Consider the following 17,574-nt stretch of genomic DNA (forward strand, 5'->3'; position numbering starts at 1 on the left):
CCCTCATCTACAGACCCCCGGGACCATGCACACAATTCAGCGAAGACATCGCCGACTTCATCAGCCCGCACGCCCTCCCCTCCGCTGACTACATCCTCCTCGGGGACCTCAACTTCCACCTGGAGAACTACAACGACCGCAACACCACCAACCTGCTGGACAACCTCGCCCTCAAGCAGCTGGTGACCACCCCCACCCACTACGCCGGACACACACTCGACCCCGTCTTCTCATCCAGCAAGGACATCGCCTTCAGCCACGCCACCGGTCTCCACTGGACGGACCTCAGCTGCGTCCACTTCAGCTTCAGAAAGAACACGATCCACCACCACCAGCAACAGGTTGCACGCAGAAGCTGGAACAAGATCACAGCCGACCAGCTCGCCGCATCCCTGAGCCAGGACCCCCCCGCCAGCTCAGCGAACCCCAGCCAGGCCACCAACAACCTCACAAAGTGAATCAACAACTGCGCAGATGACCTCGCCCCTCTGAGGACCCCGCCTAGCTGACCCGGCAGCAGAAAGCATCCTGGTTCACCGACGAACTCAAGAGCTCCAAGAAGTACTGCCGAGCCCTCGAGAGAGCCTGGCGCAGAGACCCTACACCAGACAACATGACCACCCTCAAGCTCGCCACCCGAAAACACCACCAACTGATGCACACCACCAAGAAAACCGCATTCAAGGAACGACTGGACAACAACGCACACAACAGCAAGGAACTCTTCAACATCGTCAAAGAGCTCTCCAACCCCAACGCCGGAAACAACGACATCACCCCATTACAAGACCTCTGCAACTCCCTCGCCTCCTACTTCCACAACAAGATTGCAGACATACACAACAGCTTCATCACACAGCCAACGCACCCCACGACCGCACCTGCACCCCCCACCACCACCCTCCGTGCCTGGACCCCGATCAACACCGAAGAAACCCGACGCACGATGAACTCCATCCACTCCGGATCTCCAACCGACCCCTGCCCTCACCACGTCTTCAACAAGGCCGATGCTGTCATCGCACCCCACCTACGGGACATCATCAACGCCTCCTTCGACACCGCTACCTTCCCGGGGAGCTGGAAGCACGCCGAACTCAGCGCTCTACTGAAGAAACCATCAGCGGACCCCACCGAACTCAAAAACTACCGCCCCATCTCGCTCCTCTTGTTCCCGGCCAAAGTCATCCAGAAGACCATCAACAAGCAGCTGGCCGCCTTCCTTGAGACGAACGGATCCCTCGACCTCTCGCAGTCTGGCTTCCGGGACAACCACAGCACCGAGACCGCCCTCATCGCAGCCACCGATGACATCCGAGCACTGCTCGACAACCGGGAAACTGCGGCCCTCATCCTCCTGGACCTCTCCGCGGCATTCAACACTGTCTGCCACCGCACCCTAGTGCAGCGCCACAGCAACGTCGGAATCCAAGAGAAAGCACTAGAATGGATCATCTCCTTCCTCGCCGGAAGAACACAGAGAGTCCGCCTCCCCCCGTTCAGATCAGAAGCCACTGAAGTCATCTGCGGTGTTCCTCAAGGCTCCTCGCTCAGCCCCACCCTCTTCAATGTCTACATGAGCCCCCTTGCGGCCATCGCACGCCAACACAACCTCAACGTCATCTCCTACGCCGACGACACCCAGCTGATCCTCTCCCTCACCAACGACCCCGCCACCGCCAGAGCCAACCTGCACGAAGGGATGACAGACGTAGCCGAGTGGATGATGAACAGCCGCCTGAAACTGAACTCAGACAAGACGGAAGTCCTCATCCTGGGCTCCTTGCCCTCCGCCTGGGACGACTCCTGGTGGCCCCCGCCCTGGGCAGCGCACCCAAACCAAAGGACCACGCACGCAACCTGGCTTCATCCTGGACTCCTCCCTCTCCATGACCAGACAAGTCAACGCCGTCTCCTCGTCGTGCTTCACCATCCTGCGCATGCTACGCAAGATCTTCCGGTGGATCCCCACCAAGACCAGGAAGACAGTCACTCAGGCCCTCGTCACCAGCCGACTGGACTACGGCAACTCCCTCTACGCCGGAACCAGCGCCAAACTCCAGAAGAGACTCCAGCGGATCCAGAACGCCTCAGCAAGACTCATCCTCGACATCCCCCGACACAGCCACATCTCCGGACACCTGAGAGACCTGCACTGGCTCCCGGTCAACAAGAGAATCAGCTTCCGTCTCCTCACCCACGCACACAAAGCCCTGCACAACCAAGGCCCAAGATACCTCAACAGCCGCCTCAACTTCTACACTCCCACACGCCAGCTTCGATCGAGCAGCCACGCCCTCGCCGCCGTCCCCCGCATCCGAAGAGCCACCACAGGAGGAAGGTCCTTCTCCTACCTGGCCGCCAAGACCTGGAACTCCCTCCCGACCCATCTCCGCCTGACCCAAGACCACCTCGCTTTCAGGAAGCAGCTCAAGACTTAGCTGTTGAAGGACTGGGTTCTTTAAGACCCAGCGGTGCCAGGGCACAACACCTGAAACCTTCGTGGGTAACCTGCTCCGGCGTACGAATGACAGAGACACGGGACACTTCCTTCGGCGTCAAAGATTCAAGATTTATTTACTGCAGGGAACACAGATATCACGACAAGTACAACTCGTGCAACTTGGGGAGACTGCTTCAAATTGGTTCTGAGGATCGCTCCTTTTATACAGTTTTTTACCCATAGGACAACATGGTACACAAAGGTTTACAACCCGGTTCCCACCATTATCCCCCAGAGGGGTCGCTTTGGTCACTTTGATACACATAAAGTCCGGAACATAAGTGCAGAAACATTTGGCGGTTCCCAACTGTAAAAACCCATCTTCCCAACATTAGTGCATTCCAATCGGCAGTAAAACAGATCGAAATAGGAACAAAGACAGGTGCAGAGGAAGACGGAGACAGTGGGGAGATCGGAAAGGGTGTAAAAGGGGAGGTATCGGGAAACACGAGATACAGGCATCAAAGGGACGTGCCTAATGAGATGCACGGCTGAGACAATAAACCGGTACGGCAAGATGAGCCTCAAGCGGGGCCATCTGCCTTACAGTATCATCCCCCTCGTCATAAAGACACTTACAGAGAACATGTGTCTTCCGCAAATCTTGGGAGTCCCAGGGTCGCGAAGCGGACAGCGTCCGTTCGCTGGCTACTTGAGGGCAAGAGACAAAATGGATGCCGTATCTAAGATGGAACCCGTGGGTACAGATGAAAAACCCACCTAACAAACGAACGGTTTAAGTTAGCACAGCGAAACTGCGCACACTTACTAAACTCGTCATTTGCGGTTCATAGATACCAGACTCGACCATATTCGTGCGAGTCGAAAACACCACTTACAATCGTCACGGAACCTCAGACGCTCCTTTTGCCCTCAAGTAGGCAAGCACTAGTCGGAATCATATTCGATATTCATCAGACCATCAAGATGTTGTTGTAGCATAGCTCTGTCCAACCGAGTCCCCTTGGTAACAGGTGGCTGTCTCATACACGTTGTAGCACAAAGGCCACATAAGGCAGGACCGCACTGCACACAAAGGCAACACGTGAACAGGAACACCACAACGACTCCGATGATCATCAGAATCTTCCAACCCCAAGTCGACATCAGGCCCCAAAACCACCCAAGTAGCGTCCAATCCCCTACATCCACGTGTATGGATTCGGAGATCTTATGCAACCTCGAGATGGCTTGATAGACAGTTGGAGCGTTATCTGGAATGAAAATGCAGCAGCTCGAATGGATCACCTTACATACCCCACCTCGATCTGCTAAGATGACATCTAAAACCATACGGTTTTGTAACGTCATAAGTCTCTCCGCCTGAAGTTCTGTGGTGATATTACCAAGGGCACTGGCAGTAATGTTAGCTGTTGATTCTACCACTCGAGTCAATTGTCTCAGGTTCCTACTATTAGCCATAGGTCCCCAAAACGGGAGGAAACCCTTGAAAAAGTCTCCTGCCTCTTGACCGGCAGTATCCTCTTCGCTAATTACGCCTCGCACAACTCTAGTCTTATGATAATCGGCATCTACAGTGAACGTCGGAGGCAACAGATTTGCAATAAAACATGAGCCCATGAAGTCAGCGGGCAACCATGCATATGCACGATCATAACAGATGAAGTATGTACCTTTGGCAGCCAGAAACACAGGGGACGAGAACATAGGCAGAATGTAATTTTCAGTGCAAGCACTTGCTCCAAGTCGGGCTTGCGATCTTCGGCCACGACCCATAAGACAAAAATTACCAGTGTGGGGTACGACCCATATTGGAGGCGAGCTTTTAAGCTGCTTTTCGCTGGTGAACACACTATATTCACCTCTACTTAGGACCCTATAGGCTTGTACCTCTTCTTCGGGAATAAGCGAGGGATCATAGATATCACTATCTAAATCCTCTATTGCTATCGACAAAGGTTTTTGATACGAGGTAGGACCAGAGTAGGGAGAACGTGGTTCTCGAATGGGGTGGAAACCCAGTGCGCTTCTAAACATTGTCTGGAATGCTCGAGCAGACCCTTGGGAACTATACGGTAACACCAGATATGGAATTCCCTTATCTGTAGTATGTGGCATCAACCCACACACCCAACAATTAGTAGTATTAACCACTAACTGATGCTGATGAAGGAGCTGGATAAAGGAATTATTGCGGAATTCTACACGTCTAGCCTGTTCGTGTTCGGGTAACATATGAAAGGAATGAGGAGAAACAGTGGAGGTAAGTTTAGGGTCAGGGGTAGGAGTAGGTGTAGCAGTAGGTAAGAAGTAAGACATCGTGTAATACACCCCACCCGCCAATAATGCAGAAACAGTCAAAAACAATACAAATAGTTGGAATATAAAACATTTGGTACGACTGAGTTGCTGCAGCTTGAATCTATGAGCCTGAGCTCCTTCCACATCCTTCAGCTTCGAGAATGCCATTACCTACGACCGTCCGCAACGTTTCTTGACGCGCTTCGTTCTGTGTAGCAATAGTCAACCCCTAGGAGTTCCTAGGAACCGACGGCCTTTAACCTAGCGTCAAGACCTACTATCCAGAAGGAAGTACGCGCGCGGCCCTACGGCCTTCAATGCACAATATATATATGTATGCAAAACAATATCTCTCAGCTGTAAAAGCAAAAAGTGTAAGGAACAAAACTCAATGAATATGTACAAAATAATTACAGTGGTACGAATGTTCAAACTGATCGTGGAAAACGGGATAATGCAATTATCAATACAGCAAAGCAGGATCTTTTATTAGTCTTTGGTGCTAGATCGCAAAAAGTATCGAGTTTTCCCAGGACGTGTCTGTTCGTCGAACAAAGGATCCGTTGAAAGGACAGCGTCCTGTTGATCAGCTGAGTGTTTTGGTCTTGAGTCCTTCTCTGACAATTGTTCAACAATGTCTTTCTGCTGCACTGAGGATTCTCCGACAGGTTGTGCGTCGCTAAAAGGTACAAACGCCGGCAATCCTTCGGTTTCAGTTGAAGCAATGCCTTTCCTCACCCACGAGTCTGCTGGCAGCGGAATGGGGACTTTCTTGGTGTGGGTGGCGTGCACCCAATTCTTCCGCCCCTCAAGACGAACTGCAGTTCTCGTGGCAAGGAGGACCTGATAGGGTCCAGTAAACCTCGGGTCCAAGTTGGTCTTGCGCGAAAAGTTCCGCGTCACCACCCAATCTCCGGGCTGGAGCTGGTGGCCTGGACCCTCCGTCCGCGTCGGCAATGCTTCGTAAACCTGTTGGTGAATTAACCTCAGTTTAGCAGTCAAGTCATGAAGATAATCGATCAACATTGGGTACTCAAGATCACAGAAAATACCAGGCCTAGGAACCCCCCAAACATTCGCAGGACGACCGAACACTATTTCATAGGGACTAAGCCCTACTCGGGAGTGTACAGTCGCCCTAGTTGACAGTAATGCTAAAGGTAAAGCGTCAGGCCACGAAAGACCAGTCGTAGCCTGAATCTTCGCTAGCTTTAGTTTAAGGGTGCCGTTATACCCTTCCACCAAACCAGCTGACTGGGGATGATTGGCGCTGTGGAATTTCTGATTAATTCCAAGGCCCTTACACACACTCTTCATCACACTACCCACAAACTCACTTCCGTTATCTGACCACACGACTCTAGGCATTCCATACCGAGGAAAATATTCCTTCAGTAGGATTTTCGCAGTAGACAAAGCAGTATTGTCTTTGAGAGGATAAGCCTCGATCCATCGGGAGAATGCGCAAACCACAACTAAAACGTATTTCAGGTTATTGCATCGCTCCATATGGATGAAGTCCAATTGAATCACCTCAAAGGGACAGGAAGGGGGAGCAAAACTGCCAGGAGGAGTTGGGGTTCCTTTGCCAGGATTGTACATCATACACACCATACAATTCTTCACCAGACGTTCAGCACACTTCATGATACCATCATTCTTCCATACAGGAGACAACAATTTGCGAATACCTTTTGAGCTAATATGTGCTAACCCATGCGCCATTGTCACAACGGCCAGCACATACGCATCCGGTAACATCCATCTTTTCTGATCAGACAAATCAATCCAACAACCATTCGCATCCAACTTTCCCGTACTTTCTTTCCACTTCGTCTTTTCAGTCTCGGTGGCCTCATTCTGAATTGCTTTCACACTCTCGATAGTGTCCTCACACACACTCGATTCTGTAGGCCACCTAACCGAACTCGTCACATACATTCGAGTGCTAAGGTTCCGGGCAGTCTCCTTAGCAATTTCATCCGCAAACGCATTACCACGACCAACATCATCCGTCACCTTACGATGCGCACTACATTTAACAATTGCTACTTGCTTAGGCAACGTAAGTGCATCCAAAAGATCATTCACAAGCTGGCCATGCTGAATCTTCGTACCGTGCGACGTCAAGAAACCTCTCTCTCTCCACAATCGTCCAAAACTATGTGCGACGCCAAACGCATATTGGCTGTCGGTAAACACATTCACACGTTTCCCTTTCGCTAACACACACGCTCTAGTAAGAGCAATCAGCTCTGCAGCTTGGGCAGAATTCTGATTTAATCTTGCAGTCTCAACAACAGTATTCAACGTTACCACAGCATAAGCAGTAGTCACATCGCCATTCGGCAGCTTAAAGCATGACCCATCCACATACAATGTACCATCCGGATCTTCCAATGGGGTGTTTTTAAGGTCCACTCGACCCTTTGTTTCCTCTTCAGTCCTCAAGTAACAATCATGTTCTGCTACTACATCTGACTCTGTACTAATTGGTAACAAAGTTGCCGGGTTCAGAACATTACAACGTTTTATTTGAATGTGGCTTGCCAACAGCGTTAACTCGTACCCAGACAACCTCGCACTCGTCAAGTGCTGAGTTTTCGTACGATTCAAAAGAGTATCGACTGCATGCGGAACCATCACCGTAAGCATATTATCCATGATCAGTCCTGCTGATTGTCGGATGGAGACCGCGGCTGCCGCTGTCGCTCGTAAACAACTCGGCAATGCTCTAGCTACCGGGTCCAAGGTCGAGGAAAAATATGCACATGGACGTTGCTTACCGCCAAAAGGTTGCGTTAAGACACTCAAAGCACAACCTTCCCTTTCGTGAACATATAATGTAAACGGCTTGCTGTAGTCGGGAGTACCCAACACAGGAGCCGAACATAATGAATCACGCAGTTCAGAAAAACTTTTCTGACATTCTTCCGTCCATGGCAAAGGAGTCGTAACATCCTTGCACGTAAGAGCCACTAATGGTTTCGCTAGCAATGAAAAATTCGGAATCCATTGCCTGCAGTACGACGTAATACCTAGAAAGGCACGCACATCTCTTTGGGTGGTTGGCACAGCCATACGCGCAATTGCTGCAATTCTCTCTGGGGTCAACCTCCTTCCCTCCTTTGACAATAAGTGACCTAGATAGGTTACTTCTTGACAACAATATTGGAGTTTAGTAGGTGACACCTTGTGATTCAACTCGCAGAGATGTTGCAGCAACGACACCGTAGCAATTTTGCAAATGTCCTGAGTGTCTGCAGCCACCAATAAGTCGTCGACGTATTGGAGTAAGGCCGCACCGACCGGCAACCTAAACGCATCCAGTTGACCCTTCAAGGCTTGACTGTAAATCGATGGACTTTCACAGTAGCCCTGAGGAGCGCGCTTAAACCGGAAGCTGCGTCCACCGAGAGAGAAACCGAAAAGGTCTCTGCTCTCCTCGGCAATCGGGATGCTGAAAAACGCATTTTTCAAGTCAATCACCGAAAACCATGACGCAGAAGCTGGAATCAGAGTCAGTAGCGCCGTGATGTCAGGCACAACAGGGAATTGAGGAACCACAATTTTATTCACCTCCCGTAAATCGATAACAAAGCGATAAACAGGCGGTTTTGAAGGATCAGTACGTTTTAGAATGGGCAGTACAGGGCTATTGCACACATTTCCCCGAGTCTCTTCAATAACATCTTTCTCGATCAGATCATAGATGATCGCTAACAGTGCTCGTTCACCATCAAGAGAGATACGATATTGGGGAATACGTGGCAATCGCACATTAGATTTCAACTGAACAACATATGGTGAGATATCAAGTAGGCCCACATCATTTGGACCTGTTGCCCACAAAGACGCAGGAAGAGAACTCAATTCCGGTGGTAGCTCATCGAGAGACAAGTACATGGGAGAGACAACGCTCTCTCCCAACGTAAGCTTTACACCCGCAGGAGAACAATACAAAGTCGCATACAAACGTTTAAGCAAATCCAGGCCCAAAAGATTTTCACCACAACCCGTAGTCAAAATCAACGGAGCTTCTAGCTCACGTGGCCCAATTTTAAGGGGCAAAGGGCACGAAACTGGATTGCGAACAGGGGCGCCAGAGAATCCAACGGAAACATTTGTTAAGCCAGACAAAGGTGCGCCAGGGAGTTTCGAATGCTTAATGGAACTTTTCGCTGCACCAGTGTCCAACAGAAAAGGCTCAACGACGCCCGATGTAGCAACTGCGACGTAAGGCCCTCTCTGATCAACCGGAACTGATACCACTCCCTCTCCTTGTCTATGGCTGTCCTAGTAATTACTGTCGTCAGTTCCCTGATCGACGTAATAATCGTCTACATTGTATTGCGCAGATCGTCCTTGCGACGAACCACGTTGATCGAAACAATTATCAGAATTTGATGAGTTATATGAACGGTCGTTCTGAACACCACGACCTCTACCACGTGGAGCCTGCTGTGAACCACCACGACCTCCTCTAGATGAGTTACCACTATTACGTTCGTTTAGAACAGGACAATTGAATTTAATGTGACCTTCTTGTCTACAATAAGCACATTGATTATATCCTAACGAGGATCTTTGGGAAGAAGAGTCATTACGAGTCTGGGATCTGTTCGATTGCGGCTGCGATCTATTTTGTTGCGAATTATTCTGATTCGAACGTGGAGGATACGCCTGCTGAAGCAGCACTTTAGTTTTTAGCTCTTTGGTCTTTTTATCAGCACGGTCGCTCTCTTCTTTCTCCCTATTCTCATAATATTGTGCCGTAGCCAATATCTGAGCTGAGGTAGAAACGGCCCATGCACTTTCTGAATTCCTCAATTTATTGCTCAAATCGGGCAGTAAGTTCGAAACAAATTTATCTACGAACAACCTCTGACCACCCTCAGTGCTCATATCCTGACCACTATGATCAATGAATGCTTCCTCGAACCTCGTAAAGTAGTCGGAAACACTCTCGTCCTTCTTTTGCTTACAAGCTGACAATTTGTCCCAGTTCACCTTCATAGCTGGCATAAGAGTTTTCATTAGCGTGATTATTCTTTGAGGGAGAGCAGCAATCAACTGTTCGGGTTTAGCACCACCAGTTTGTAACCCATCCGCTGCTATAATGGCCGCCCAATCACCACCTAATTCGTTCGCGTGATTTTCCTGACGAATCTTAGCCCATACAGGTTGCGGTACAACATTACCAAACAACATGTCAATATCAGCAAGATTCATTACCGTAGCGTCGACGAGCTGCGATAGTTCTTTATAATACCCCGCAGGATTTTTGCGAGGGTCAGGCAAGGATTGTTTCACCTGCAACACTTCCGATCGCTTCCACGGGAGATGTATCCACACTCTCTGGAAGTATGGAGGAATAATGGGGTTAGCAGTAGGATCGCCTGGCATCCACACTGGTGGAACCTCACGCATAGGAAATTGACCAGACCCATCTGTCCGTCTTTCAACATCTTCAACAAAAAGGGCTTGAGGTATAGGAGTGGGACGAAAAGATAGCAATCGCTCAACGGCTCGTCGAACGTTGGTATCCACTATCAGTCCAGCCGAAAACTGAAGCTGTAAATCAGACAACGCGGTCAGCACCTCGTCAGGTGCGTCGGCCGATATCTGATCACGAAGGACCTTACACATTTCCTCGAACACAAATCTTTGGGTTGGTATATTGAACTGACAAAATGTGTCGAGTACAACACGTGGTGGATTTCTAAGGGGGTGCGTCATCCAACCCATCGCCATATTATATAGCGAAGCTCGTTCCCTATTACCAGGAAGCTGACTACGTCTCTGAGGACCATCTGAACCAGCGGACCCAAGAACAGGTCCGAGCGAATGAAAGAAGCTAGCCGCAAGAGGAGAATTACGACTACGAGTAGAGGGAGAAGTATAGGACACAGAACTAACAAGTGAAGGAGTAGAAACAGAAACAACAGCAGGGGTTAACCGAGCAGGAGCAGTAGCGTGGGCAGGAGTATGTGGAAGCGGAGGAGCAGTAGGAATAGCAACAGACGAAGGAGCAGGAACAGTCGGAAGAACGGGTGCAGGTTGAGGAACAGGCAAAGGAAGAATAGGTGCAAGAACAGGTACAGGGGGAATCACAGGGGCTGTGGTACCCTGCACGTATGGAGGTGGCGACTTCATTAGATAAGACATTAAAGGATCCTCAACTGCCTCATCCTTCTTTTCCGACTCCGTAGGCAAAGTAGGATAGCACTTATCTATAGTTAAACGCTGCAATCTGTCAAACACTTCCTTTTCCCTAACCTCCTTATCATGCTGGAACTGCTCTGCTTTCTTTACAATGGTACCAGCACTATCTCTCTGATTTCGCTTAGTCTGTCTGATTTCTTTCTGTCGGGCTTCTTTACGCCACAACCGAAAGGCATCAAACATGGCCGGCCTTGACTTTTTCGCGAACAATTTAACCTCTAGATTATCTAAGATCGGGGCCTCGAAGCTACCATGTGGTGGCCAGCGAAGGTCACCATCTTTCTTCGTATATTTGATCCAGTATTCATTAAAAGTAATCGGGCCTAGCCCATGTTTGCTATATAGTTCATACGTGGGAGTTCCAACCGGAGGTATCGGACACGAGTCCTCCAGTCGGGAATCCGTACCACAAGGTCTGAAACAACTGAACAAAGTACTGCGACCAGGCATCTTGCACACTAGCCGAGTTCCACAAACTTCAAGGGTTACGGGATTTACCAAGTCCCAGCAAAGAACAAAACCCTCGGTTTTTGGCGGCTGCAGTCGTCAAACAACACAACAAAATACGCTAGCAACGTGTCATCGACAAAAACACTCACACAGCGTTAACAACAAAAACACTCGCTAAAGTGTCAACAACCAAGAACTCTGGGAGCGACCCACAAATACTTAACTCAAAGATCGATGGCGTCTCCAGGAAGGCCGTCAATCGTCTCGCTCTACCAAGGTCTACGCCAGGCGCCAAAACAGGTCTACAGTCAGGGCAGCAGTCCGTCGCAGCCGTCAGGAGGCGGGAATCTTCGCGGGAAAAGTCTTCGGGCCACTTATTTCGACAACAGGATCGATGAAGCGGAGTGCACCTTCCCTCGGAGATTTCACACGAAGTTCCTCACGATCGTCGGGCTTGGACCGGTACCACTGATGCGGCCCCACGTTGGGCGCCAACTGAAGGACTGGGTTCTTTAAGACCCAGCGGTGCCAGGGCACAACACCTGAAACCTTCGTGGGTAACCTGCTCCGGCGTACGAATGACAGAGACACGGGACACTTCCTTCGGCGTCAAAGATTCAAGATTTATTTACTGCAGGGAACACAGATATCACGACAAGTACAACTCGTGCAACTTGGGGAGACTGCTTCAAATTGGTTCTGAGGATCGCTCCTTTTATACAGTTTTTTACCCATAGGACAACATGGTACACAAAGGTTTACAACCCGGTTCCCACCATTATCCCCCAGAGGGGTCGCTTTGGTCACTTTGATACACATAAAGTCCGGAACATAAGTGCGGAAACATTTGGCGGTTCCCAACTGTAAAAACCCATCTTCCCAACATTAGTGCATTCCAATCGGCAGTAAAACAGATCGAAATAGGAACAAAGACAGGTGCAGAGGAAGACGGAGACAGTGGGGAGATCGGAAAGGGTGTAAAAGGGGAGGTATCGGGAAACACGAGATACAGGCATCAAAGGGACGTGCCTAATGAGATGCACGGCTGAGACAATAAACCGGTACGGCAAGATGAGCCTCAAGCGGGGCCATCTGCCTTACAGTATCATCCCCCTCGTCATAAAGACACTTACAGAGAACATGTGTCTTCCGCAAATCTTGGGAGTCCCAGGGTCGCGAAGCGGACAGCGTCCGTTCGCTGGCTACTTGAGGGCAAGAGACAAAATGGATGCCGTATCTAAGATGGAACCCGTGGGTACAGATGAAAAACCCACCTAACAAACGAACGGTTTAAGTTAGCACAGCGAAACTGCGCACACTTACTAAACTCGTCATTTGCGGTTCATAGATACCAGACTCGACCATATTCGTGCGAGTCGAAAACACCACTTACAATCGTCACGGAACCTCACTGTTCGAGCAGTAGCAGACCCCCCCCCTCCCCAAGCCCCTTGAGACCCTCCGGGTGAGTAGTGCGCTATATAAATGCATTGATGGATTGAATCATTGACCAAGGGAATAGCATGCAGCAGGGCAAAAAAGCAAGGCAGTGGTCCAGCGTAGCAGCAGTCCAGCGGAGTGGCAGTTCTTCAGCAGCACAGCAGTCCTTCTTCCTGACAGAGTCTTTACAGGTCCAGAAGTGCACTGAAGTGGTGGTGTTAGAGTTCCAATACTCATATCCAGCTGTGCCTTTGAAGTGGGGTAGACGTCAACGAAATGCCTTTAAAGTGGAGAGTGGACCTCCCTTCCTTCTCTGACTCTAGACTCACTACAGGGGAGGGTTAGGAAACCCCTTGTGTGGGGACAGGACACAGCCTATTCAGGCGTAAGTGAGGCTGGGTCCAGCTCCTCCCTCCCATCCTCTCAGGAAGGCCCATCAGGCCACACATAAGCTCCTATTGTGTGTGGCTTGGACAGCCTGTCACCCACCCTAGACATGACCAGATACAGGCAGCAGGCACCAAATGGATAAAGTAAGAAAATGTTGACTCTATAAAAGTTGATACAAAAAAGAAAGCCCTGTCGTTACAAACCACAATTTTTTTGAAGGACCTACATTTCTTTAAGAGACCATAAGAGCCTAATTCAATAACTTTTCAAGCAAACAAACCAAATAAATAAGACATATAACCCGAATAAATGTTACTGCTCACTGCACATATTCAGTTCAAAGTACATTGAGCAATCTATGTACATATCAATGATTGGTTGCTCCTATCTGTGCAAAGGTGTGACAAAAGTGCTTGTGCAGAGGGACTTGTGAAACAATGTAGGTGACTGAAGGTAAAAATACAGAGAAAACCAAACACCTTTTTGTGATGAGCTCCCTGTTAGCAGTGTGACAACAGAAATATGATACAATTCGCATGGGGCAACTAGAAGAGTTGCTTAGAAGTATCAGAGGGGAATAAGATTGTGCCTTTTAAAGAGCGTCAACTTTTCAACCCTTTGAATAGCGTGGTTGCTTAAAAACATCAAGGAGGGTCTTCATCTGGAAATGGGGGAGGGAGAGAGCAACCTGTATGGTGAGGTAGAAGTTGATTATAACTGGGGTCCGGTTTAAGTAAAAACAAGAAAGGCTTGCTGAGAATCATGCAAATGCTCACCTTAAATTGCACAATATAACACCTTTCGATAGGGAATTATTGGGGTGGAAAGGATGGCAGGCCTGCTCGTGCTATCAATATCTGCCTGTGAAATAGTTGGTCTTATCAGATCAATTGTTAAAGGTTGGTGGGACAAACGCAAGGTGAGAGTAATAAAAACAAATTACCACTGAGCACCAATGTTGGTCCCACTAAATTGATAAGAGCCCTTCAGAAAGATAGGTTTGGAGGAACTGACTAACAGGGGAAACAAAAATATTATTCTATAACCCCCAAGAAACTGATGGATTAATTATCAACAAATGAATTTCATTACAAGACAGGAGGCTAACATTATGCATTAATCTTTTAAATGCAGCTCACAGCCGCTTACATCACAAAGACTTAGAATAAGAACCAAATGACATCACAGTGTCCATAAAAGGCGTGTGCCAGGAAAGATCAGCCTCTTTTAAATGCGGCTCACAACAGATAAGTAACTCTCTTACAATCCTTACTAACTTTATGCCAGTTTGCCATTTATGACTGTATTTTTATCCTGACATGATGTCTAGCTTTATTATTGAACTGCTTACTGCTATACTACTGAACTTTACTTTCATAATTAACACATGAAAATGTTTATTTCCACGTTTTTACCTGCTTTTGTTGTGTGACTCGTTCCCAACCTTCCCCTCGATCGCTGCCACTCCCCGCGACCCCCCCCCCTTCATCCCCTCGACTTCCAATCTATGGTTGTCGCGTGTTTTCCGAAAATTTACCGTTTCTGCCCCGCGATCTCCTGCGCAGACCCCTCTTTCTCACTCAGCCCTTTATTACCGCTCCCAGTCCTCTAAACCCGCTACTGCCTCAATGCGCTACTATCCCGTCCTGTCCCGCTTAAGCCAGACATCTCCCTTACTTGGATTTGAGGAATGGACCTTGGCAACAGCAACGTAACGCTCCATTCCTCGACCTGATTTTCTCCTCAGCTCGAGCGCATCGGTAGCGGTTTTCGAGGCTTTACCGACTGCGCTCCTACAGACAGCTGTTGGGTTGGAGATTGGCTCTGTTCTTAACCTTTACTTGGCATTACTAATTGCTGGCTCAATTTTACCCAATAATTGCTGGCTCAATTTTACCCAATTATTACTACCCTGATTAACTTAACCTAGCTTGGCTCCAAGCTGATACTACCACTACATTAGTTAGATTAGACTTTCTGTTTTTGGGATATATATGAATAATTAAAAAATAATAATAAATAAAAAAATATATATATAAAAAAAAAGTAATATATATATAAAGGGAGCTTTTTCATACTAGCCATTTTATTCATTCAATAAGCTCGTAATTTACTTACCTGTCATGTCTGATCTAGAATCTGATGACGCTATGGCAAGCTCCCCCAATCACAACTCTGATAACTTCAAATCCTTCCTTCAAAAGGAAATGAGGACATGTATGTTAAATACATTCCGTGAATTTATGTCAAATAAAAGGTCCCTCTTACCTGATGACGATACTTCAGACCTAGAAGCTGAACACTCTAAGTCTACCAAAAAAAGTAAACACTGTATGAATACTGTTGGAGGCCGCGCTTCCTCATCTGAAATGGGAGGTCCAAGCACCTCAAAAGGAATGGGAGGTCCAAGCACCTCAAAAGGCATGGGAGGTCCAAGCACCTCAAAAGGCATGGGAGGCTCAAGCGCCCCAAAAGGTAATGTTGCCCATAGCGGCATGAATTTAATAAGCGCCAACGCAACTGCTTCCGTCAATTCAAGTTCCGAGGAAGACGAATTCTTCCTGAATCCTGAGGACGAATTTGTCCTGGACCTTGACGAGGAAAATACCGACGAATGGGACCTTAACCCTCTCTCAGAGGCGGACTCCTCCCCATCGTCTAAGGACGCGATCCTTGACCCTCTTGGTGCCGAAATGTTCTCCCCAGAAAACATCTCCCACCCTAACAGCAAAAGTTGGTACCCCCACGACCACGTAGCTAAGTTTGTCACCAAGTGGCTGAGAAACTCTCTTCAAAGAGAATCTCGCAACACCATGAGATCTGAGTGCCCCCGTCCATTCATTGAGGGGAAAGTCTGCCAAACTCCCAATTTAGACCCTATTTAAACTAGGCAAGGACCCAAGAAAAGGTCTGGAAAGAGCCCTTAAAACATGTCAAGACCACCTTCTTGACCTTCTGGGTCCCCTTACCAGAATCCTAGACCTCGCTGAGGAATCACACATTTCCAACACACCCCTAGACATTAACCTGATTAAAGGTTGGAGCCAGAGAGCCATTGTACTACTGGGTAATGGCAACTCCTCCCTCAATATTGAAAGGAGAAAATCTGTCCTCATCAGAATCAGCCCAAAACTCGGGGACCTTGCTGAGAAAGAGCCATCATCTAAACCTAATGGCCTCCTCTTTGGACAAGATATGATCAAAACTCTTGGCAAATATGTGGCGACCTTTACAGCCTTAGACAAAGCCCAAAACCAAAGGTCGGGGCAGACTAAAACATTTCCTTCATGTTTGGGAATCCTTGACCCAAGATCCATGGCTTCTAGAAACAGTTCAGGGCTTCAAAATAGACTACACAGAGATTCCTTTCCAATCTACCACTCCCAATCCTTTGACTCTCTCTCCGGAACATCTAGAAATCGTCAAAGAAGAGGTTTCCTCTATGTTAAAGAAGGGCGCAATAATAGAGGTCCCTTGGTCTCAAAAGAATTTTGTGAGTACCCTTTTTCTAGTCGAAAAGAAAGACAAGGGTTGGCGCCCAGTAATAAACCTTCCAGAGGTAAACAAGTACCTCGTCTACCGTCATTTCAAGATGGAAGGCATCCATCTGCTCAGAGACCTTCTTCTCCATGGAGATTGGCTAGTCAAATTGACTTAAAAGACGCCTATTTTACCATCCCCATGGCAATAGAACATCAGTCCTTTCTCCAATTCATCTGGGACAATCGCCTTTTTCAATTTCAGGCCCTCCCTTTCGGTCTTTCTTCCGCCCCTTGGTGTTTCACCAAAATCATGAGAACGATAGTCTCCATCCTAAGAGCCAGGGGTATTCGTCTCATCATTTATCTAGACGACATACTAATAATGTTCCAATCTCACTCTCAAATTCTAGAAGACTTGCAAACCTCTATGAACCTCATAGAAAGTCTTGGGTTCATTATAAACAGGGAAAAATCAATCCTTTTACCCTCCAAATCTCTGGAGTTCCTCGGCTTCACCGTGGATTCTTCGACCTGTCTTCTCTTACTCCCCAAGAAGAAGATTGCCAAAATTCGGAAAGAAATCAGATTTGTTCTCAAACATCACTCGTTATCCCTGAGAGAACTAGCCAGACTCCTTGGTCTACTCTCTTCCTCGATACAAGCTATCTTCCCTGGCCCCCTCAACTACCGTGCTCTTCAGAGAGTAAAAGCCAAAGCTCTCAGATCTGGACTTTGGTATGGAGACCAAGTCTCTCTAGACGAAGAAGCCAAACTGGAACTTTCCTGGTGGCTGGACAATTTGGACGCCTGGAATGGGAGAGC

At 48.3% G+C, this 17,574-nt stretch overlaps 1 protein-coding gene across 1 annotated transcript in view; it reads right to left on the reverse strand.

Annotated features, from left to right (window-relative positions):
* Positions 1-15,395, reverse strand: part of LOC147728159 (cis-aconitate decarboxylase-like) — a 37,182-nt gene extending 21,787 nt beyond the window's left edge. The window contains exon 1 of the mRNA XM_086963742.1: positions 15,389-15,395. Within this exon, the coding sequence (XP_086819868.1) occupies positions 15,389-15,395 (7 nt within the window). The remainder of the gene's footprint in view (positions 1-15,388) is intronic.
* Positions 15,396-17,574: the final 2,179 nt, after the last annotated feature.

This window comes from Lissotriton vulgaris, chromosome 3_1 (genome assembly GCF_964263255.1).
Source record: "Lissotriton vulgaris chromosome 3_1, aLisVul1.2, whole genome shotgun sequence".
Classification (NCBI taxonomy): domain Eukaryota; kingdom Metazoa; phylum Chordata; class Amphibia; order Caudata; family Salamandridae; genus Lissotriton; species Lissotriton vulgaris.